The 23,336-nt window shown below is 44.7% G+C and overlaps 1 protein-coding gene across 10 annotated transcripts in view; it reads right to left on the bottom strand.

The window, feature by feature from the left end:
* SOAT1 (sterol O-acyltransferase 1) overlaps nucleotides 1–18,846 on the bottom strand; it is a 42,550-nt gene extending 23,704 nt beyond the window's left edge. Inside the window, exons 1-3 of one of the 10 annotated variants that reach the window (XM_063344127.1) lie at nucleotides 7,800–7,875; nucleotides 7,192–7,345; nucleotides 4,680–4,809 (exon numbers count right to left, since the gene is read on the bottom strand). In XM_063344127.1, the coding sequence (XP_063200197.1) occupies nucleotides 4,680–4,803 (124 nt within the window). In that variant the 5' untranslated portion in view covers nucleotides 4,804–4,809; nucleotides 7,192–7,345; nucleotides 7,800–7,875. Of the gene's footprint in view, nucleotides 1–4,679; nucleotides 4,814–5,294; nucleotides 6,282–6,847; nucleotides 6,928–7,191; nucleotides 7,346–7,783; nucleotides 7,895–18,754 lie in introns of those variants that run through there. The other 9 variants (XM_063344124.1, XM_063344118.1, XM_063344125.1 and 6 more) reach the window with 9 other exon arrangements.
* Between the last annotated feature and the right edge of the window lie 4,490 nt (nucleotides 18,847–23,336).

Below are 23,336 nucleotides of genomic sequence, written 5' to 3' on the forward strand. Positions count from 1 at the left end.
ACCAAGGGCACAAGTGGGAATAAGTCATTTGAGTAAAGCTGTGGCTTGCCTGCAGTGTCACAGTTCCAGCCTGTCGTGACTTCACCAGCCACAGGAGCTGCCTGCGGCCCGGCACTCTGAGCCATCACCACTCAAACTGTTCCTACACCAAAGCAGTAAGTTTATTACGGAGCAGTTAGAACAACCCAGAGAGACTACTGCTACCTAAAATCCCTGCATGGCATTCAAGACAAAAATGCCTCTTCAGAGAAAAGCTAAGAAGACCAAGCACACAAGTAAACTTCAGTTTATTGCCACACATAATTAAAAAAAAGACACTTCTTAGAACAACAAAGCACACCACTCACAGTTCAGAAGCATTCTCCCCTAATGATGTCAGCATCTGTTTAGCATCAGGATCTTCATGGAAAGTCACAGATACAAACTGTACCCAATAGTGCCCTGTTCTAAAAGAGTTTAAAAATATTATCTTCGTTATTTCTTGGTCAGACAACTTACCATTCAAGAGGTTAAAGCAACATAGGCAGAAGGATTTCATTACTGTCAGATACCAGGATTCAAAGGCTCCCTCTCTAAAAACACTGAAGATGTTATTTGAAGGAAAGCAATGTCAAAGCCAACCTACTGCAAGGCTACTGTAAAGAGGGGATGTCTTCCATATCTGGCACAATACAACATATGTTAATTATTTGATGCTAATAAGCCTTATTCTGACTTAAGGTAATTTTTTTGGCCACTCAGCAGATAGAGGCAAGTTATGACTAGATCGCTCCCAGAGCTCAGCTGATCTGCTTAAAGGACACATAGTCCATAGGTCACTGTGCTACAGCTGGGCAAAGAATTCAGTTCAAAAGTAATTTCTGCAGGGATATGGGACCCAAACAGCCTCTTCACTAGCAGGAGGAAATACCAGTATTCTCTATGCCCACAGGCTCTTCAGTGAAACTACTCAACCTTCACCAAGCTTATGGGTTGCAAAACATGGGAGCACCTGGAACTACCAGAATCCACCTAGTCTCAGACAAGACAGCTGTTTGATCCATCTCCCTGAAACACATCCAAAAAAAACTCAGTTCAAGCAGCTTAATCCCAAATTCATTAATCTGTAAGAAACAGCCTTTTGATACAATGAACACTAATCGCTGTGAGTCAGACAGCAAACCCTAAAGCTTTCCAAATTACTCCTGGTTCTAGAGCTCCCTTGTCCTACATCTATCAGAAGGGTCTACGCAGTAGACACAATTCATGCAGTTTCATGAACTTTTGCACTGAGAATGATCAATAGTAACCTCTTCATTGGAAGATAACAAGTCCTTTCTAAGGCCAGCATTACCAAACAGGCTTACTCACAGCAAACAAAGATATGCCACATAGCTTGTTTGCACATCAGTCTCTGGAGACACTTCTAATCTTTTTCTGATTTACGAGGAAACAAGGGCAGACTCTACAACTATCAGTTTACTGTTTTGAATGGTCTAATCTTAGCATTTTAGAGGCACTCAGATACATGCTTAGGAGCCATGTCCTCTCTAACTTTTTAAGATCTGCCTATCCAGTTTCTATTACACTCATTCCAGGTAAGTTTTCCTGCAACTGGCACTGCCTGATATCAATATCCCATTAAGCAGAACAGCTTTATATTTATTTATGTATCTCCAGCTGAAAACATAAAAGACTAATCTTATTAAGGAAGCCTGGCTTTTGACAGGGGATTATTGCTGCCTAGATCACCTGTTGACTCTATGCCAGGACCAAATTAGTTGTATAATTACGACACTGGAGCCAATTCAAGGAGAAGTGATATATGAGACTGAAGTTCAGCTACTCTGACAAAGTGAAATTACAGGCTGAATGATTACAGGATACAAATACATCAAGGAACAGAAAAATTCTTTCAGCAATCTCAAAGCTATGGATACTTCCACATTGCTATAAATTTGGGGGTACACGAGTACAAACTGCTCAGTCTTAGAACTCAGCAAGCAATGAGACAGTTTTCAGCAGAATTGGCAAGACAAGGAAAAAATAACCTAACCTATACAAACAGAAGTGTCAGACCTCATGTAGCTCCATAGCCAAAATATGGATTAAAATTATTCCTCCAAGCAATTTCAGATCAGCCAGTGCAACTGAGTTTTAATAAAGAAAGGATTAATCGCCTAGAACTTTCTGTAGAAAGTTCACACGCTTCTGGAAACAAGTCAATTGGCCCTTGACACATTAACTCTTAAGTTAAAAAGCAGATTGTGTTTGCTAATCAGGGAGGATCAAGGGTGGGAAATCACTTTAGCGATTTAGTTTTTCTACAGAAATAATTGCTACAAAGGTGCTACAATATTTACTTGCGTACAAGATACTGTCTTGACCTGGCTAGAATCCCTTGACTGCAATAAACATGCATCTTGTCTAAAATTCAACACAACACCCAGTGTTAAAAACATTAAAGTATGAAGAGAATGTTGCCAGGCATAGCTGCCTCATGCTGCCTTTGTATACATCAGGACTGATGCCTTAGAAACAGCTATTCAGAAGTAAATGGCTGGGACAAAAGAAAGTGAGAAAAGAAGTCTGTGGCTACTCCTTTTGAGAAATTCTTCCACCTCAGCTCTGCTTTCACAGAAAGCCCTACCTACTTAACACAAGCATACTGGACTACATGAGGAGGCCGCTATCTGAAACACTTGAACACTTTAACCCTGTAAAGCTTCAACCTTTATGCCACAGAGATACTGATTTAACTGCACAGAGGAATTCCTGAGCAGAAGGATGCACCTTCCTCCTAGGCCTATAATGTGCTCAGGCATCAGAGACTGACTCATAGCTCCTACCTGTGTCCCACAGAAGTTGTGGATGCCCCATCCCTGGAGCTGTTCAAGGCCAAGCTGGATGGGGCTTTGAGCAGCCTGGTCTAGCGCGAGGTGTCCCTGCCCATGACAGGGAGTTTGGAACTAAGTGATCTTTAAGGTCCCTGCCAACCTAAACCATTCCATGATTCCTGTTGTCCCCATCACTGTGCTGAGGAAAGTCTGCAGAAACTGTTACCTGGTAAGTATCTTTGTGACACTTCTGCTGAATTGGCAGCAACCCTGGAAGGTAAGAGGCACCAAGTCTTTAACTAACCAGGATTCCTCCACACTGCCCTTCACTGCAGTTTGTACTGTAATAAGACACATTGCACTGTTCTCAGTCAACTCACCAGGCACACGTACACACATGAAAGCTCAATACACTTTCATGAGATCTGCCCCAGAATGTTTACTTGCTACACACCCACAGCATCTCACCTGCAGTGACATTATGCCACATCTCAGAGGTATTAAAATGAAAGGCTTTTAGACAGGCACACCTACCTACCAAGTGCTAATTATCACAGCTACATTTACTCTTTACCCACAAGCTTGCAAGAACTCAAATTCATGCATAACAGTTAAGGTGTTTCCATAGATAAAAAGGTAGAAGTCTGCTTCTAAACCCACCATAGCTGTTTTCCAGTAGCCATCAACTCCTTGCAATTTTCTAAAAAACAGCGTTAATTGAACAGTCCCATTTGATTAAATTAAAATTATGGTATCGCCAACAGCTTAAAATCACAGTTCTCCAAGTAGTTTGTGGGATGGCTTTCTCTCCAATGTATTTTTTGCAAGAAGAAATCTGTCTTGTCCTAAACTTAAATTTGCTCCAACTCCTGTTTCAGTTGAAATAAGTACTATGAAATAGTGCCAATATATTCAGAAGCATACCCATAAGAATTATCTCCTTGAGTCACTGGAACCAGAGTTTTGAAACTTACATTCACATCACACACTGTAATAAACTAACTTAGCTTTTTGCTCATTCCATCTCCCAAAGAGAAAGTACATGCTGCAATTTCATCGCTAACCTTATCACTGGGCTGGAATGTAGTACAGCATAACCCAGGAATTAGAGACAGTCACAGAGTCCACAGGCAAAACCACTCAAACTCCACACAACTGTCCCTGCAAATCAAGGGATGGGACATAGGCAGCAGTGACCCTTCCACAAAGCCAACTATAAGCCACATTACTTTTAAGATGACCACAATATAAATGAATATTATACGTTTATTGTTCTATCACACCTTTTAAGACAGCCACAGTTGAGACCAGCCAGAAGGGAGCTGTTTTGACATTAACAGAGCCCCACAGGAGCAGACAACCATTCTTTGTGGTATCCTACCTCCATCTGTCTCTCAGGATGGATACACCGGCTTAGCCTGCAACGTCAAAGACCATTTTGTTCGAACTTGAGGAAGTCACATACTTGAAGCTTGTAAAGGAAGCAAGATGAAGTTCCCAGGAAAAGCATTTATCAGCACTGCCCAAAACTGTTGTCAAGATGCATCTGCATCATTTGCAGCATTAAAGCACCTCCTCCTCATCACACACATTTCTCCTGTGACAATTAATCACTTTCTTTACTCTAGACCCCTATAAGCACTGCAGTACACAGCCCCCAAGAGAAATTTCATCAGGACAGCACTCCAAACAACCTAAACCTGCTGAAGAATTGCAGTTGGCACAGAGTTCCACCTTGGGAGCCTTTTAACAAGGAGAAAGACTGAAATGAAAGAGCAAAGGGGCAAGAACTATGAACTAAAGGTCACCTTAGAAGAGATCACATGCCAGAGACGCAACTAATCCCAACTGAAAGAATCTCACCATTGCTTGAATTTTGAAACGACCTCTCGCTCTCAGGTCTCCTCTGCGTTTCTTCATTCTCAGGCGTCTTGTAGGTTGTAGTGGAGCCAGGCTGGCGTTTTCTTACACAGTCTTCACCTGCCATCGCTGCCTAGCTAGACCAGAACAGGATAGCACACAATTAATGACAAAAGGAACTAATTTACTCTACTTTGTTCAAGAATAAATTTATATAGCCTTCTTTACACTAAAGTTAGATTTTCTTCCCTCCATTATGAATTCAGACCAAGGGTAGGAGAAATTAAGCACGCACTTGTATTAGTCAGTTACTGTGGATCATGCTTCCTCTCCCTTACTTGAAGCAGTAAAGGAACAAAGTAACAAAGCAAGTTCCCCCACCACTACCAAAACATCTCCCCACGGCTCCCTCCGTTCCCTACAGGCCTTTTAAGTATTTAAAATGACTTAAGGCTTTGGGAAATCTTTAAAAGGCCAAGAAGCCCTTGAAAATGCTTTTTGATAGTCAGCTGAACAGCAAAATTTATCTTCAGAGAGATCTGGCAGGTTTACTTTGCAGAATCACCCGCATTATTTTGCCAGAGCCAAGCCCCTTCCTGTCAAGTCTTCAGTTCTTACTGAAAGAGCAGCTTCCTCAATAGATCCTTGTACTCTGCTCCGCCAGACAACAGTTGTGTGGCAAACCACAGGAAAACAGGAAGGGAGAATCAGGTTTGAACGACACCGGATTCAATGACAAAGGTCACTGCTGGGGACAAGGCTGCCAGCAGGGAACACCTGAACCACCACAGCTAGACTGAAAACAGAAAACTCTTCAGCTAATGAAAAGGGGGAAAGGGGATTCTAATTTTGTCACGAAGCAACATTCCAGCATACTCTCCACAAAATTCAGCTGACAAAGCTCTCAGAGATGGAGCTACAACCAAGGACAATTTTCAGAACTGGTCTTACAGAAAACCACACACAATTTCAAACTAACGCTTCTCCTTTTTGATATATTTTTTCACCTTGGCACAAACTCTTAAATAGACACGTGCTTTGTTGCTAGTGAACAGAATACACGCACCAGCACAGATGAGCTGTTAGAGACAGGCAAGAAAAATTCAGGTACTTGTAGAAAAGCTAAGAAGGCAGAACATAATTATTTAAGGATGGATTTCCTCAGAATACTGAGGCTGGCACTTCTGCAAAAGGGAAATAAGACTTATGATCAGTCATTTTCAGGACTCAGCTTCCTGTGTTTGTCCCTCTAGTAGAGCAGGCTCCCATTCTCCTTTTGGGCATCGCAGCATATAGGGGGAAAAAAACCAAGCCTTTTGCGACACTAAAAACCAAATCACTAATTCCATCACCAACACCGTTTTTTTCAGCACTGCCTCTCTTAGCTGCCTCTGTCTCTGGCGATCATGCCCAGGTCTACAAGCTGTAAAACAAAAACCATAAAAATGACAAATTTCCCAGATGGCTTTGTACAACATCTGATAGCTCATACTATGAAATTTAAATAATGCAAAAAGCATTTACATGAAGGACAGAAAGAACCAGACAATAATATGGTAAATCTTCCTACAGTAACTATGCTCACTGGCACAGAAAGGTAGCTGGCAGGACATACCCACTTCTACCAGCTCTGTACACAGTTACTCCTGCAACCCTCCTAGTCAACCTGTTCTCGTGAGCCATATCTGTCCTTAAAGCTGCAGGTTTTCCAGACCCAACAGAGGACCACAAGTAATTCTTTTCTTGCTACACTTTTCAACTTCTTCAAGGGTTGAAGAAGGCACTCCTGCTCCAGTGCAGAGTGGTTAATATATCTGACGGAAAGATGTTAAGAGCTGCAGGATGGGAGAAGGAAAAATCATGTGGGGGGGGAAAAAAAAACAAAGTTAAAGCAGTTAAAGCAATTAACTTAAAGAGTTATTTAATTCAAATAGGCTAAGTGATCACAACAAAGCCTTTCTTCACACAAAAGAAGAACTGTGCTAGGGGAAATCTACAAAACCAAACATTTTCCTAGACTAGTTTCCATATGACTGGAGGCATAGCATTACAGAACCCAAGCAACTAACAGCACATCAGTGCCTAACGAAGGCATCAGACCTTCCCTCAAATCTCTGTAGAGACACACCAGTCACAACACAATGCCACGGTAAATCCAAAATGTTCACTACCTCCTTCACTAAAGGAAATCGCTCCTCACGATCAGTAAATAGTCACTCCTTTCACCCCACTCTGGGCACTTGCAGGGCATCTAGAATCACAAACGCGTCCCATTGTCAGATTTCCCAGCAGAAACTCCCCGATTTTATCAGCATTGACTGCGTTATGATACTTGTAAAAGGTCTCAGAAACCTCGAGTTTCTCCATCTTCCCTTTCGAAACACCGTCAATTAGAAGCATGCCTTAGGAGAAAACCAACACCCTATAGGAAGTAACATCTTTGCATTTCAAAAGGCTTGGTAGACCAGCGAGGGCGCATCTCCTACCTCCAATACCGCTTATGCTAAATAATAACCTTGTCCCAAACACCCTTCCGATTGCCTCCGGCCCTTGGGCATAACGTTAGCCGGCAGACCCGGTGCTGCACCCCCGGTGTCCGGAGGGCTCTTCACTACGTCCCGGAACAAAGTTAAGGTTGTTCCACAGCCCACCCGCAACGCGCCAAACACCTAGCAGGGAAAAAAATAAAACTAACATACAAACAAACAAAAAAAAGCCCGAAGCCTGCAGGTAACAAGGGGAGCTGCCCAAAGCACTGCCGAGGCTCCGAGCCCACCTCACAAACCCAGCCCCCTGCTCCACCAACTCCCTGCGAACAGCCACAGAAAGGTTACCCCGTGGTACCCGCTGGCAGCGACCAGACCCACACCCACCCCCCGCAACGCCCCTCAAGCCCCGAGGGCCGCCGCTCCGCTCCCCCGACCCGGCGAAAGGGCTCCGGGCACAAGCTTCCCCCCTCCCCCGCCCTCAGCAGCACTGCGCCGGGGGGACGCCGGTGCTGCTGGGGGCTGGCCGGGCCTAAAGCCGGCGGGGGGGGGGGATGGAGCGGAGCCGCTGCCGCGGAGCTGGTCGGGCCAGGCCGGGGTCGGAGGGCCCAGCCCCCTCACCCCGCGGGAGCGTCACCTCAGGGGCGACCGCGCCGCCGACTCCCCCCAACAGCCGCTTCCCGCCCTCCGCCGCGCGCCCGGGCCTCTTCCCGGGGCTCGCGGACGTCACCGCGCAAGAGGGGAGGGGGGGGAGCGGGCGCCGCCGCCCATTGGCTGGGAGGCGTTCCGCGCGGGAGGGGGCGGGCGGTGCGGGGGCGGCACGCGCCCCTCTCTCCTCCCCCTCAGCCCCCCTTCTTCCCCCTGTCCCGGCTTTCCTGTCAGGCGTCGCGGCGGGAAGCGGCCGCCGCCGCCGCCGCCTTGTCCCGGTCCTTCTTGAGGCGGAAAGTAAAGCGAAGGCAGAGGTGCCCCTCGCCCCCGGCGTCGGCCGTGACCGCCCTGACCGAGGTGCTGCGTGGGCTCGGTCAGCAGTCGCGGGCAGGCGCGCCCCCGCCGTAAAGATTCCCCCCCCTCCTCCCCACACCCCCCCTCGGCACAAGGAAAACTTATTTCAGCGAATAGCCTTGACAGAAGTCAAGGCTGGGGGGCCTGGAGGACACGGCGGTGGCTTTATCCGTCCCCGTCCTTCAGAGGGAACACAAGGGTTGCTCAACAAGCGCTTCCCCCGGGGTCCCTCCCCAGTGGGGTTCTTACAAACGGCTTTAAGGGAACGACGGCAAATATTTTTAAAGGGAAGTAAAAATGGAGAACCTGCCAGTTTGAGTAGCACCCCCCCGTCCCCCAGGAAGTAGGGGTTTTGTGCCAAGGGGGCGCCCACCCTCACTTGTTTTACCCCAGGGAGCGTGAGCTGGAGCTCACTGGTAATGGGGAGAGCCAAGAAGGGCGCCTGGCAGGAGAGGTCTCGTTACAGTCCCAGCCTGTGCTCCAGAGGGTCAAAAACTGGGTGAAAGACTCAGCACCCTTGCTGTCCCTCTCTCCCCAGGCAGAGACAGGCTCGTGACAGAAGGTGAGTCACAGGAACACGTCACCAGCACACAAACTCCAGTAACCTCTCAGGAGCTGCATTTCACCGCGTAAATGGAGTTTTCCCAAAGTCAGGAGAGCTAAGCCACTACTTTCTTACCGGCAGGTACGTGCCTGTCTTTCTCCTCACGACTTCAGGGCTGTGCTATGCACCATACGTACCCAGGTGCACCTTGAAATGTTGTCCCAAACTATGGTACAAAGCTACCATATTAACCATATTAAATGTATTAAAACATTTCTATCTGTTAATAATAATAAAACAAATTCATTTTGACCAACACATACCTGAAACACACTGTTTAAAATGTGTAACTCTGCTGGAACAATTCAGAAGTGGTTTTAAATAGCCTGTGGGGACTCGTAGCAGAGCCGCTGAGTGAAAAAGTCTGAAACTGATTCAGTCTGCAATGCATGTTCATGCTATTATCTCACCGCCCATCTTTCATGCTGCTTAAAAGGAAAGCTGTTATAAAAATTAAAAGAAAAAAATAAAAATGCTATCATTGTTGAAATGCATGGGTGATAGCACCAGGAATTTTCACATAACTTTGCCCCTGTTCTTAAGAAGTTGATTTTAATACAATGCTGCTTAGAGACTCTCAAGTTAGGCTATACATGATCACTGGTGCCCTCATGCTGAAAATGCTGTGCTAGCTATTTACACTGAAGTGTCTTGTGGTGCCAGCATCAGCTGGGTGAGCAAGTAGAAAAGAAAAAAAAAAACAAACAACAAACCTCCAAAAGATTCCTAAAGGTCAATAAATTGTTGATGAAACCGATCATCAAATTAGTAAAACCCTACATCTGGGTGGTAGGAAAATGAGATACATTTAACAGAAAGAAACATGCACCTGACCTTCAGAGCTAGTCGGTTTGTTTTTCTTATTTTGTCTTCAAGAGGCATTGGATAGGTCCCATCAGATTTTTATTAGCACCTCTGGACAAATCTCCCAGGCCAAAGCAGCACGGTGTGATGGGCGCTGAGCTCTCTCCTGGTCTCTCGGTCTTTCCCTAGCAGAGCTGTTTCACAGCCTACCTTCCCTTCTACTTAGAGGCTGCTTACCTGCAACTCACCGATGGTGCAAAGCAAAGCAGATGCTCTTGTTACTTTTCTTCCTATCCTTTAAAAAAGCCACCCCTGCTTCCTGCCACTCACTCCCTTTTTCTGCTGTTGTTTTCACAGGTCCAAACTGCTGCACTGTTTCATCAGCTCCATCATTTACTCTGCTTTTCACCACGGTGCTTGCAATCTTGATTTTCTAGAGTGTTTTACCTTAATCCTATGGGTTGCATTGCCCAACGATTACCTAATCACAACCGTTCCTGGGCACTCCTGGCTGAATCACTGCGTGGTCATTCCCCTTTGTTGATGTGGGAACCAGTGGTTCTGACACCCCAACCTTTTGCTTAAGCTTCACTTGCTCTCACCTACCCAGTGCCAGGCAGCAACTTGATTTCTGCAGCAATGCTTGTTTCCCCCTTTTCTTTTTCTTTCTTTCTCTGTTCCTCCCAGCAGTCTGCATAACAATTTACAGACCTCACATGCACTTTATGTACCATCACTTTGGTGACTGCAGACATGCTTGATGCAGTGGTCACTGGCTGAGCCTGCCTTACGCCTATCAGCTTAGGGGGAGCATAAAGAAAAGTCTCTGCTGTTAATGCTTATGTGCTGCCCAGGGTGGATGGATACATCCGCACAATGACTGGTGGGGTCTGTGCAGCCCAGGGGAGGCAGAAGCATGGCCTGTATTGGCCTACTTTATGGAAAGGTGGGGATGGCAAGGGAGGCGAGGCAGAGGGTTGAGGCTTTCACAACCCCTCTATAAAATCCATGTCTGGTCCTGTTCCTTCTTGTCATCTTTGGCACTGCTGCAAAATAGATGTGATTAACGCTGCCTACTTTTAATTTAATTCTGTGTAACTCTAATTTATTTTCTATTTTACGATTTTGGGTGTCAGTCAGCCCAGAAAGTAAGTAGCTGTGGCTGTTTCTGATACCTGCATTTATTGACCAGAATGATTAATTCCTTTAAAATTTCTGCCTGGGCTTTAAAGTCAGTCAGCTGAGAGCCTCAATACTTTCACATAATTTGATAAAGTGTAGTATGTCCTATAATAAGCTGTTTAAAAATATGATTTATAATTTCCCAATATGTATGCATAATAGCAACATCCTAATGTATAAATGAAAGAGCTCCCTCAAGTGGTTAAAAATATTGTTACATGATTCATATAAATTTATTCCTTTAAAAAAAAAACCAACAAAATGACAGTCATGTTAGATCTGTAATGTAAAGCCAGTTACAAATGTAGCAATGAATGAGCTTCCATTTTTGCATAACCATAAAAAATGGTGTGGATGTAAGACTGTGGCCAAAACTCAGTTAGGCAAGTGCTGCAATTAAAAAAGAAATAAAATTAAGAAACCGTAGCAAACTTCAGCCTGATCTGATAATGCATGATAGAATTTTGGCAGGAAAATTGGAGACTAGCTCCAGCAGATATCACATTAGTGAGGATGCCTGAAGTGTTTATAAATCATATGGACTGCTTTTAAAAACGCTGGTTTGAGTTTTCACAGTTCCTGCTATCACCATGTCAAGATTTTGTGTGTAATTACCCTTGCTCCTCTTTACTCTGTGTGAGGCGTAGAGTTTTCAAAATATTTGGTGAAAAAGATTCAGATCAGCAAACTTCAGAGGAAAGACAGAAGCAGCAGGAATTGAACTCTGACTTCAGCAAGCAATTCCTTGCACAGTTACTATCCAAGCGATGAAGTTGCTGGTTTTGGTGTCAGATGAAACAGTCAGAAAGAAACAATCACATCTCTCTCGGCAGAGGGCAGTGGTATCCTTACTCAAACATCACATCACTTTTTGCTACCAAACTGAAATCATCCTTTAAAAAAAAAAAAGTGAAGCCCTACTGCCAGTCAGCAGGTTGTTGGCTTCCTCTCCAAGCTCAGAAATTCAAATGTTGAGCTTCTTGCCATGGCCAAGCAGGAGGCACAACAGCCAACTTAATTGCTGTGATTCCATTGCTGAAAAGGGAAACTTGCATCATTTTTTGAGGAGCACATAATTTTTCCTTTCCCTACCATTTTGAAGTAGTAGAATGAATCTTTCCAGCTGGGCTGGTGCAATAGTTGTGCTTTTATTTGTTTAAATTGAGCAGGTTATTTCTTCAGTATATTTTAAAAGGAGAAGATCCTTTGAACCTCGCTAAACATCAAATTATGGAAGGTATTGACTCCTTATATGTATAACTAACGTCTAACCCTGCTAAGCCAAACTGTGTATTCCAAAACTGTTCTTTATCCCCTGTGATATACCAGCTTTATCCTTCTGTTAGGCTCGGAAACAATTTCACTTGGGTCCCAACCACATTACATAGTATAATGATTGTGACACCAGCTCAAACCAATCTCCGATTTATTTTGCAGCATATTCTGCTGCTTATTAAAATTGCATGAAAATATTGAACTGCCTCAATACAAAGGTCTCTGAAGTTGTTTCAGCAGGAACACACCACATTAAGTGTGCAGTCCACCCTGCAAGAGTGACTTTGGAGAGATTAGTTCCAGAACAAACAGGTCTAGTTACTAGTATTGACTCTCCTGCTTATAAGGGCTTTCTAAATATTTTTGTGGAAATGCAGTACTGAACTTGGCCGGTGTCTCCTTCCCATTCCTACAGTAGCAACTGTACATGTTCCTTGTGACTCCACAGATTTCCAGCTGTGTTACACAGCTGGGACCCTTCCTTGTGAAGGTAAGACACAGCAGGTGGAAGAGTAGACATTTTACACCTAGTTTAATGACTGCTTACTACTCTGTAGTAGTAATCTCTTCCTCTACATATTCCATAAAACTATGCATCCTTTCTCTTTTTCCTAAGTAAATACAAAATAGTTTGCCACGACTTTCCCAATAGCTGCTAAGGTGCTTAAGTGGAAAAAACTGTGTAAGCCAGTTTTTCTACCGTTTTGCTGTCTCCCCTTTATTTGTTACGGTATAAACACGCTGACTGCTGAAGAACATGGAAGAGAATCAGAATCAGTGCTTACGGAATGACTGGCCCAGGATGATTCACAAGTCAGTTGTTTGCAGGTAATTGTACAGTCCTACTTATTCTGTACTTTGCAAAGTGCAGGCTATGGGGAGTAATAATTTTCTATGTGCAGTAATCAACCTTTTCACTTTTCCAATGTGGGAGATTTCCATGGCTTTCTCCACTCCCCAGCTGTAGAAACATAAGCATATTCTTAGTGCTGGGCTTTCATACAGAAGCTATAACATATATATATATTTTTTTAAATCTTTTAGACTGTCCTAAAAAATAACATTATGAGGCTGTGGGAAAGGTACTGGACTTGAAAGGTGTGGTGGAAAAAAACTTGAGGTGCTATGGTGAGAACAAATCAGACTCTTGGAGAGAGTATGAGATCCTTAGGGCCATCAAGGAGAGATCTTAATAAAAAATGTCACTTAGGTAAGCCAGTGTGCTTGCAAGACTCATGGGGAACACCACGGAGAAATCTACGAGCATCAAAATGGCAGCTAGAATCATAATGCCAAAGTGGTTGATCTTTGTAATGAAAAACACCCAAAAATATGAGGACAAGGGGAAAAATAATCCTCATCAAAACCAGGACATATTTCTTAGGGGAGAACAAATATCTTCAAAAAGCCATGGAAGATTGACTCTCAGCTTTAAGTGTCAGACATTTCCTCTTTTCCACTTTGTTTTAATCTCTGCAAAGATAGATGACATCTACCAAAAGTAGTCCCAAGCAGAAGAAATGTCTAAATCTGCCCAGCCAGCTCTTTGGCTGTTCCCATGGTAATGAGGCAGCGCGTCCTGCTGCTCTCCCTTCTGCAAGAGCCTTTCCCAAGCTTTATACGGATAGACAGTGCCATGCGTTTGTAGCTCCCCTGCCAAAAACTTCCCTCTTCTCTGCTCAAGGCCATTCCCGTCTGTTCCTTTCTGCTTCTCCCTGATTTTGGAAACACCTGGTCAGAGAAGGAATCCATCCACGTGTTCACTTCTCTTCTACAATGATTCAGGCCAAGGAGGAACTGCTGATGGTTATAGAAGTTGAGGGACTGGAGAGGGCAGTGGTTTCCAACCTTCCTCCCTTGGAAAGAAGTTGTGGGTGATGGTAAGGGAGAGCACTGTAGGAGCCAGGAGCATAAACAAAGCAGAAAGAAAGAAAATCCAGATTCCTGTCTAGTCTCCCAAAAGAATCAGACTGAAACTTGGCACCTCTGGCCATAGCAACAAGTAGAGCAGCAAAGAATGTACAGACTTGGTACAATGCACTTCTTATTGAATGAGATGACAAGCATGAAGGAACACTTCTAAAACCCTGAATTCAGCTAGATCCATGTCATAGCTGAGTCTTTGGCAGTTCTGAACAGCATTTCACTGAAAAAAAATAAAAGTCATAGTTACGAAGCTGAAAAAGGAACTTCTGCTATCAGCTGAGGACTACCAAAAATGGGAGGTTATAGTGGAACTACACTGGGAGGTGAAGCAATCTGCAGGGTTTGCTGCAGTTGATCTGCATTGGGCTGAGTTGATGTGGTTACAAAACCATCTTTGTGCTCAGCACTATTCTGTTGTTGGACTAGTGCCTTGAGGCTTAAATGCTTTGGAAATATGGATGAGGAGATGAAAACTTGAGCTTGTTTAAAGGATTTAAATCTGAAGATGGCAGGCCCAGGAGAGGGATTCTAAGTTCAGGCATGTAGGTCATGCAAGAGAGGTCTTGTCTTCACTAGCAAGTTAATATGAAATATAGTAAAAGTGTTCCTGTTAGTTCAACCCTTGCCCACACAAAAAAAATAAAAATCCCTCATTTCATAAAGTGGCGGTAGAAACATGAATTGACAAACCAACCAGAGAACAAGGTAAACCTCGAGTGAATTCACTTCATCCTTTACCACTGCCATTTCTCTACAGTAGGGACCCACGTTAGCACCAGCAAAACCACCAGCAGTGCTCACTCCCCACAGTTTTTCCACTTGTGCTTTCCTCACTGACTGCTTGCACCTTGCTTCCTATTCATGAGCTTATTCACCCATTTACAAAAGGCTTCCAGTACCCACAACAACAATCACCCATCTTCAGCACAGAAGTCTTTGTTTTATTATTTTGAAATTGTGTCTAACAAGACCTTATTTTACTGCTGCCTGCTGATCAGACACCAAGTTATGGGAGAATCACTGGCATGGTGCTACTGTAGCCTATGATTTTAGGAGGAAAGATTGAGGCTGAAAGCTTTCTGGTGACATTCCAAGTAAGCTGACATGAGAAGAGCATCCAACGCGCAAGACCTCAGTGCTGAGGGAAAATCAGAGGGTTTCATCTACTCAGAGGAAAAGTGTAGAACTATAAATGCTAACTCAGTAACTCCCCAGGAATGAGCATGTGCCATGCTGAGACTGAATGCATCATTAGCAAATCCCCGAGGCCGGATCTCTATTTCAGACTGTGCAGTATAACAGTTCCAGGGAACATACAAACAGAGGATGCTGATAATTTCACAGTTCCTGCGTCCCTGTGAGGCAGAAAATAGAAGTGCTTTGAAGCTCTTTCCCGGGAACACAGAAGTAATGTTTTCCAGGGCCATCAAAACCAGAGGAAGATAGGTATGTTCTCTGCAAACTGGGAGAAAGGGAAACGCAATAATCTGCTCTCATGGCTGCTAAAGGAGTCTCTCGGCTGATCAGGCAAGCTTTGTGGACGGAAGCTACAGAACTGGTCCCTTGCTGAAGAGATGCCGGGGAGGGATGTGAAGTTGGCTCAGGTAGATGGAAATCTCAGAAGCACGTACAATCCACAGTGGATTCACGCCGTATCAGTGTTTCCCCTAGCAGCACAGATTATTAATGCGCCTAGTATGCCTGCCCTTTATCACAAGCAACCCATGGGAAAAACTTCCAAGACAGATGACTCAAGGTAATTTTGTAGTGTGACTGCATCCTAAGAAAGAGGAGACAAAAAGGGAAAGGCAGACAGCCTGGCGGTCTCTAGCACGCTGAGGTCAAATTCCCCTTTCTGTCACTCTCGGGTATGAGAAAGTTCAGGACAACCCAGAGAGGTAACAGACATACTCTGTGTCTGCTGGCAGAGACGGACAAGGCACCAGGCAGACTTAAACATACGCACGTGTGAGCACAACGATATAATCTCTGACTATCAGAAAGAAGATGCCCGGGTTTCGCTCCTAAATGTCTCAACTTCTCTGCATAGTTCGGATTGCACAGTAAATGCCTCGGCTGTATGAAATGTACTGTTGGCTCTGGGGAGGTATTATTTCAGGTTGGCTGCAGCTGGGAGTACGTGGTATGACTTCAGGCCTCATTAGATGCACACTTGACAAGTTTTCTGCACAAACATAAAGGGAAGAAAGGTTTTCTTAAGAAAACAAGGCTTATACAGTTGTCCTCTGTGTGTGGGGAAGGGAGTGTCTCTCTGTCTGCCCCAGCTGTCTTTTATCTCCCAGTAACTTTTGAACCTGCTGGCCAATTTTACGAAAATCGGATGGTGAGACAGGGGTTCCAGAAATATTCAGTTCCTATGAGTTTCATGAGAAATTCACCCTAGTTAGAGGAGAGAGTCTTAATTAATTCTCTAAATGGAGAAAACCTGCAGATGAACTCAACTTTTATTAGAATAAGAATTTAATTTGGTAGGGATCACTGGAGCCCATCTAGTCCAGTCTCCTGCTCAAAGCACAGACAGCTTCAAAGTTAGATGAGGCTGCTCAGGGCCTCGCATTGAAAACTTCTGAGGTGTCAGAGAATCACTCTGGACCTCAGCTTCACAAAACACATATATCGAGTGCAACTCCTTTGGCTCTGCTGATCAGGGAATTAATTTTCTCCTCTTTTAATGAAGGCTTAGAAGTGGCAGCCAATGGTAAAGCCTGCAACAATCCCTACACCTGTCAGTCCATAGGATGCTGCTTATGTTAAATATATTTAGCCACGAGATAGTTACTTTATTTTGTCATTCTGTGTTAATGATTAAAAGTACAAAGGTCAGACTCAGAGACACAAGGCTTTGTATATCTTACTGTTTGATTTACCAGAAGCTACAAGGGAAAGAGCGCTGCTCTGTATAAGTGGGAACTACAGGCTACGTATCCAGCCTGACAAGCTAATGAGAACAAGTCATTCATTAACAGAAGACTTGCTGCTAGGCAAACACGCACAGCTGGTATGGGAGAAGAATTTGGATGTGAAATGAGACAGTGTAGTTGTTTTTTTATAAGACGTTTCCTACTTCGGCAAGTTTACAGTCTAAATAAAGACCACACATAACACATTAAGAGCCTGATCAGAGGAAGATTTGGGCTTATGTCTTTTCTGAAAGGTTTGGTAATGAGCAGAGAGGCAGAATTTGCAAAGAGAATGGAAATATTTGCATGTTTAACAGAAGGAGCAAGTTTAAATTTAAGTGAGATTTGATTACAAATGTATATGCTGCTCTCTTGGGTATCAGTCTATTCTGTGCACACATACATATGCATTCACAGAAACATCTTACAAAGTCCTGATGATTTTTCCTGTGTCAGTTGTATAATTACATTTTTCTTTAGAGTAGTTTAATGCTACTGAGCATTTTTTAAAGAAATAACATTAAAGTTGGAAGCTGAAAAGCAGGGATATTTAATACTACATAGCTGTGTCAGGTGGGAACACAACATCATTTGAAAGACAATCACTTACAATTCTTGCATAATTAAATAAAAAAGCCTGCCAAGGTAGAATCTGTCCGGACTTTGTAGAATGAAACAACAACAATATTTTAGACCAAACTTTGACTTTTAAAAGTGATTTAATTATTTAGGACCATTGCATAGAGCGTGGCACCATTCACAGCCAGGGCACGTGGGCATTTAACCAAAGTGATCCAGAGCAAGGCTGGATTCCTGCTGTCCTAAATTTCTAACACAGAGCACCAATCCTGCAAGAAGTTGTACCCTCAGGCTTCCTTACAAGATCAAAGACTAAATTCAGAAGCGTGTACAATTCACAACAATACTAGGAGCGCAATCACAGAGAGATTAATCATTGTAACAAGGGCAAAACTGGAAGATACAGTTTTCAGTAACATTTAAAGAAGGGAAGGGAAGGTGCCGGGAACTCACTGGCTGGCAAAGCAGTCTGAGCATGAGTGACAGTGTAAGGAGGCAAGAAGATAGAGGTGGAGGAGGTATAAGAGGAAACTAGCACATGAAGCAAGGAGCATGGAGATGAAGCACTGCCAAGTCTTAATTCTGTCTTATTTTATCTGCACGTCTTAGAAAAACAAGATAAGGATGTAGTTTTTTCCAGCTAATGCAGCCTTTATGTTGTTTTGGACTATCACGGTGGTTATTCTAATTCAAATACAGTACAGCAGTCATCAGAGGAATCTAAGGTGGGACGAGGTCAGTCTCAGAGGCATCAATGGAGGTCATGCAGTATAGTATTGTGCTCTGAAGTGTTTGCTATCCCTTATCTAAATGTCAGCTCTCTGGCTACAAACCTCTCAGGGGGAGAAAACAGAAAATACATGGAGAAAAGCTTCCACCTGCAAACTAAAGAACCCCCTTTCTGTCCAATGAGCTAGTAAGATTTCAAATTAGGAACCAAAAAAAAAATTAGGCTCCTAAACATGAATTAAGGCAACGCAGGAATGCTGGTGGCAAAACACTCCTATTGACCCCCTTGCAGACAAATGCCTAAAATCCTGAATCATCACCAATGCTGTCGAGGGACCTCATAATACCTCAACAAATGTACTTTACCAGTGATCACACTGTGCAAGCTGAGTACTAATTTGCAACTCCCAGCAGATGCACAGACTTGTCATCATTTTTGTTTGGTTGAGGCAACATTTTCCAGGGAAAAAGGCAAACAAACGTTCTTCATGTTCTTATTAGCATACCCTACTACAACCTTTCATACCTTAAACAGATGCTTGGGAAGGGTGGTGCAGCTGTAGTACTTACAGAAATATATCAGACAGGAAAACAACTACAGAAGTGCTCTCATCTGCTTATTCCATGTCTCCCCACTTCTGGCTTTACTCTGATGGAGGCTGTGAAAAGGTTATGGGTTATGTGGTGATGGGTTCTTGCAAAATCTCAGTGCAGTTAATGTGTTCCTGTTTACAGTTAATAGATGTACACAAGGACTGGCCACACAGTTATGGTCTGTGAGGATGGTTAGTTACACAGTAAACCTAACACAAAAGCACAAGATCAAATAAAAGAAGAGTCGTGATGCTGTACTGAGCTGGCTGTCTCTACACACAGTCACACTCATCTCTTCCACTACACCACCATACACCCAGGCCCTTTTCTTCCTCCGCACAGAACCCTTCATTTGCTTGCTCTCCCGGTAGGTGTCAATGTTTAGACTAGCAGCTGGCAGTGTCAGAAGAGTGGTTTGAATACGGATAATGCTGAAGCAGTATCAAAGAGATAACAAAAGGGGGAAAGGGCTAAGTTGGGTGGTGGGATGCAGCGTTTGGGCGAGGGGGTGGGGGTGTGTGTGAAGTTTTTATTTTGGCTATGGTGGAAGGAAGAACAGTTATTAACAGAGGAAATTTAATCTGTCGAGGGCTGCATGTGAACCTTTCTGTGCTGTTGAGCAAAATCTGTCAGAAAACCGTACTTCCCCAGAAAGCTTTTGTGTTCGTAGACCCTCATTGAACAGGCTTGTGAGTACGCCAAGCTATCTTGCACGCACTGTGCATAAATTCAAATTTAAATCACAGTAATGATTCAAAAAAACTTTTAATACAACACTGAAACACTACCTATTGTGCCATGAAAAAACCGTGCAGACAGTACATTTTAAAAGCTGTAAGTCAGAGAAGAAAGGGTGAGCGCTTGTACATGTTGCACCAAGAAACAACATTCTCCTTTGAAATGGCTCAGCACTTAAAAGCTTTCAATGTTTATTGCAGAGTAACTAACCTTGTGTCACGAAGCCTTTATCGTATTTTAAAATCTTTCTTTTTCCTTTTTTTTTTCTTTTTTTTTTAAATATCTTTTCTCAGAACGCCTCCATTAAGGATAAGAGGTGGCTGCCTGGTTTTCACGCAGGTGAAGTTCAGGGTGTTACAGCGACGCTGAGCAGCAATGCCACAGGCCATCTAGTGGACATAATACACTGCCTTTGCAGACATCCCAGGGGAGTTGCAGCTATCCTGAGCTCCACAACTTCTTCTGGTATTGCAGTAGAAACACAAAAATCCTGACATGTTATGCATATGTATCCCTTACTCTTGAGAACTCTCCAAATGCCTCCTTGATCAGCCCTCTGTTGTTCTAGGCACTTAACAAATACCTTAACTAAAACCATCCATGTCCTAAATACCAGCCAAGTGTTCAAGACAAATGTTTCTCTGTGTAGCTTTGCTACATAGAAGGTATATGAGCTGGAAGAAGAGCAAAGATTACTCCTAGAATTAATTTTCAAGCCACTAACTGCTTTTTAATTTTTCGTAAGTTACAAAGAGAAACTCCCCAGTTGACTCAGTTAGACTCAGGAGTCTCCAATTTGTCCACAGGCTTCTTCTGTCACAGAACCCGTACTTCAGGCAGATGACAGCTGCGCACTCATGACATGTAATGCAGAGCATGTAAGGCTGCTCAGCCAGCAATTACTTGATTGTGTGATTTTTGGAGCAATGCATTGTCAGTGCTTAGAAGAAGCTTCAAGAAATACAGTGAATATTTAAAGTCAGTTCAAAAGCGTTTCTAGAAATATCACATTTCTCATCAGGCACATTACTGTAACCTCAGTGCTGCCTTTGTTCCTTGGTCCTTTTTATCCCTTACTCACAGCTCATGAGACAGCAGATTGACTGGAAGCCCAAAATTGCCAGGAGGACAGTAGCCGTTACTGATGCCTCATTAATGCACCATGACAGACCTCTTCAAAAGAAATTGCCTTCTCAAAAACAACCTATTCCTGGTACTACATGAGGCTGATAGCATCACAGCTGATAATAACAGGTAGCATTGATACAGATTTCACCTCTTCAAAGCACTTCGTAATCTTTGCATGGTTAATAACCATGACGCTCTGTGAAGTAAATACTTATTAGCCCCCCACTTTAACAATAAGCAACGGTGTGGTGCAGTGTCATTGGTGACTCAGCAGCACAGAGTTGTTTTCAGTTTGGGGAGTTTCTTGTTCTTCTAGCAGGCAATCTAGAAAGGTGGTTGGTCACCAACCAGGGCTTGACATCCCCTGTTTATACAGTACTATATAAACAATGTTGTTGAGAGGACCAAGTCGGGTACAGTTTGAGAGTAGGGCTTGTTTAGCACACAACCAGCAATGGCTGGGGCACTGGTTTTGAAGCTTTTTTAATAGGGTACAGCATGATTTTAAAATAGTATATCATAGCAAATGGTAACCATGCTGCAGCCCTCTTCCCCTTGCAACAGGCCTTTTTAGAAGGCCTGTCTCCATGCCCAGCTAAGATGTTTCTTCGTGTCAGACAAGTTACACGCAGTCAGACATTAGCGTAACCCACAGAGAGCTGCTATATGTGCATAAGCTGCTGGCATGGAGAATGAGGGATTTCATGAGATCTGAGGAAGAAGAACAGTGTTTAAACCCAATTCTCCTTAGTGCACTTATATACAATAGTCTCTTGACACTGGCCTCTTCTTTTAAAATGCTAATGGCCTTCCTCTGGATACGTCTTTAGGAGCAGCAAGTAAGAGGCATTAGGAAAGAAAAATACCATTTCTGTTGATTTTTAAAGAGTGGTTCTATTCTACATGGCAACTGCAAATGGCAAGAGGGAGTTCTATGTTTGTTGTCTCTCTACAGTCTCTAGAGAACATATATTTTGTTTACAAGGCAAACCATTTATAAATGCCAAACCCTGCAAATTCTATCTGGAATGGGACCAGGAAATATCTCCACTGCAGAGTTTACCCATGGGGGCCAGTTCTGCCCGAGACTGTCCATCCTGCAGAGACACCCTCTGCTCACACACACACACAACCATGCCCACACAAGGTCCCGGGCTTGACAATGCGTACCCCCATGCCACACCCCAGATGTTCCCAGCGCTATTTTAAGAACTGTTTTGTTGTGTGTTATTAGCAAGTCTGTCTGTAATTCCTGATCTCCCCAATGTTCTTAGTCCATCAATTTAGTGAGTTAAGGCATTTCTGACTTCATGTGCTCCTCACTCCTATTTAGTCCAGCCTGTGTCAGGGCACACACCAACCTAGCTGGATGAGCCACCCGTATTTTAAGCAGAATGATTATTGCAGCAGTTTGAGTGCATGTGACAGTACGGATAGCATTTCAGTGGCACCTCATGGCCTTTGGTAGAATATGACCTTAGAATTCCTGTTGCTAGGAATTTCATGCAAGAAAGCTGACTTTGACGGAGCTCAGAGAGGAGCTTGTCCTCACCTTCCCACCCCAGGACAGCCACGCAAAGGTTGGTCCGACCACAGGTTGCTCTGGCTCCTTGGAAGCTGGCTGGCCCTGAGCATTACCAAGCCAATTTGTCACTGTCATGTCAGTGCTCAGTGATGTGGTGAGGGCATCCAAGATGAGCTGCACTGTGGCTTGTCCACGATGAGGCAACATTGCCAATGCATTGCTGAAACAGCAGCTAGCATGGAGAGTGAAATAATTTTAAGTGCCTAGGTCCTCTAAGCTGCAACAGGCACCATTGTCTTTTAGGAGGAAACCTCCCTTCTGCTTTGGAGAGCCTTATGTTGACATTACAGAAGGTGAAAGATGACAGTTTACCGATTAGTTACAGAATAGAGCGCGCATTCAGCCACCCGATGACAAGACGCTGCTGCGAACCACCTCTGGCCATCAACATGCCTGATCTTCTTCACACAGCCATGCCTCCTTCCTCCTCCACACCCTCGGCCAGGAGAGCAAGAAGCGGAGGAGCGCAGGTCCCAGTGGCAGCCTGGGGACTTTGCGGGGGGCCCGGTGAGCGCTCCATGGTGGAGGAGACAGACGGGCGCAGCACAGGACGGGCGCAGCACAGGACAGGCCCAGCACTCCATTCTGCAGCCGGGTCCACCACCCTGTCTGGCTTCATACCTCACTACGAACCTGCTTGGGTTCGCCAGTGAACCAGCCTGGCTTTAGCCCACAGGGAAAGCGTGTTCAGGGGGACGGGGCTCAGCCTCGCCATGAGGGGGGCAGCCCTGGGGCCACGGTCGCGGCCTTCGATCGGGTCGCCGGCGCCCGGCCTCAAACGGCGGCCGAGACGGGAGAACCCTCAACCCGGGGGTCTGGCTCTTCAGCCCATGACCCCTCGCCGTGCCTGTCCCCGACACCGCCACGCCGCCCGTGTCACCGCGCCTATGTGACCGCAGCGGGGGCGGGGTGGGCGGCCTCCCTGGGAGGACCGGAGGTGGCTGCGGGCGCCGCTCTGTCCCCTCTCTCCCGGCGCTCTGTGGTTTAAGATGGCGGCGGGGGCTGAGGGGGCGAGTCCGTGAGTCCCAGGCCGGAGCGCCGCGGGGGCCGGCGGGGGCGGCGAGGCGGGCGGGAGCCGCCGGGCCGCGCCGGGGGGAGGAGCGGGGA

This window comes from Chroicocephalus ridibundus, chromosome 8 (assembly GCF_963924245.1).
Source record: "Chroicocephalus ridibundus chromosome 8, bChrRid1.1, whole genome shotgun sequence".
NCBI lineage: Eukaryota > Metazoa > Chordata > Aves > Charadriiformes > Laridae > Chroicocephalus > Chroicocephalus ridibundus.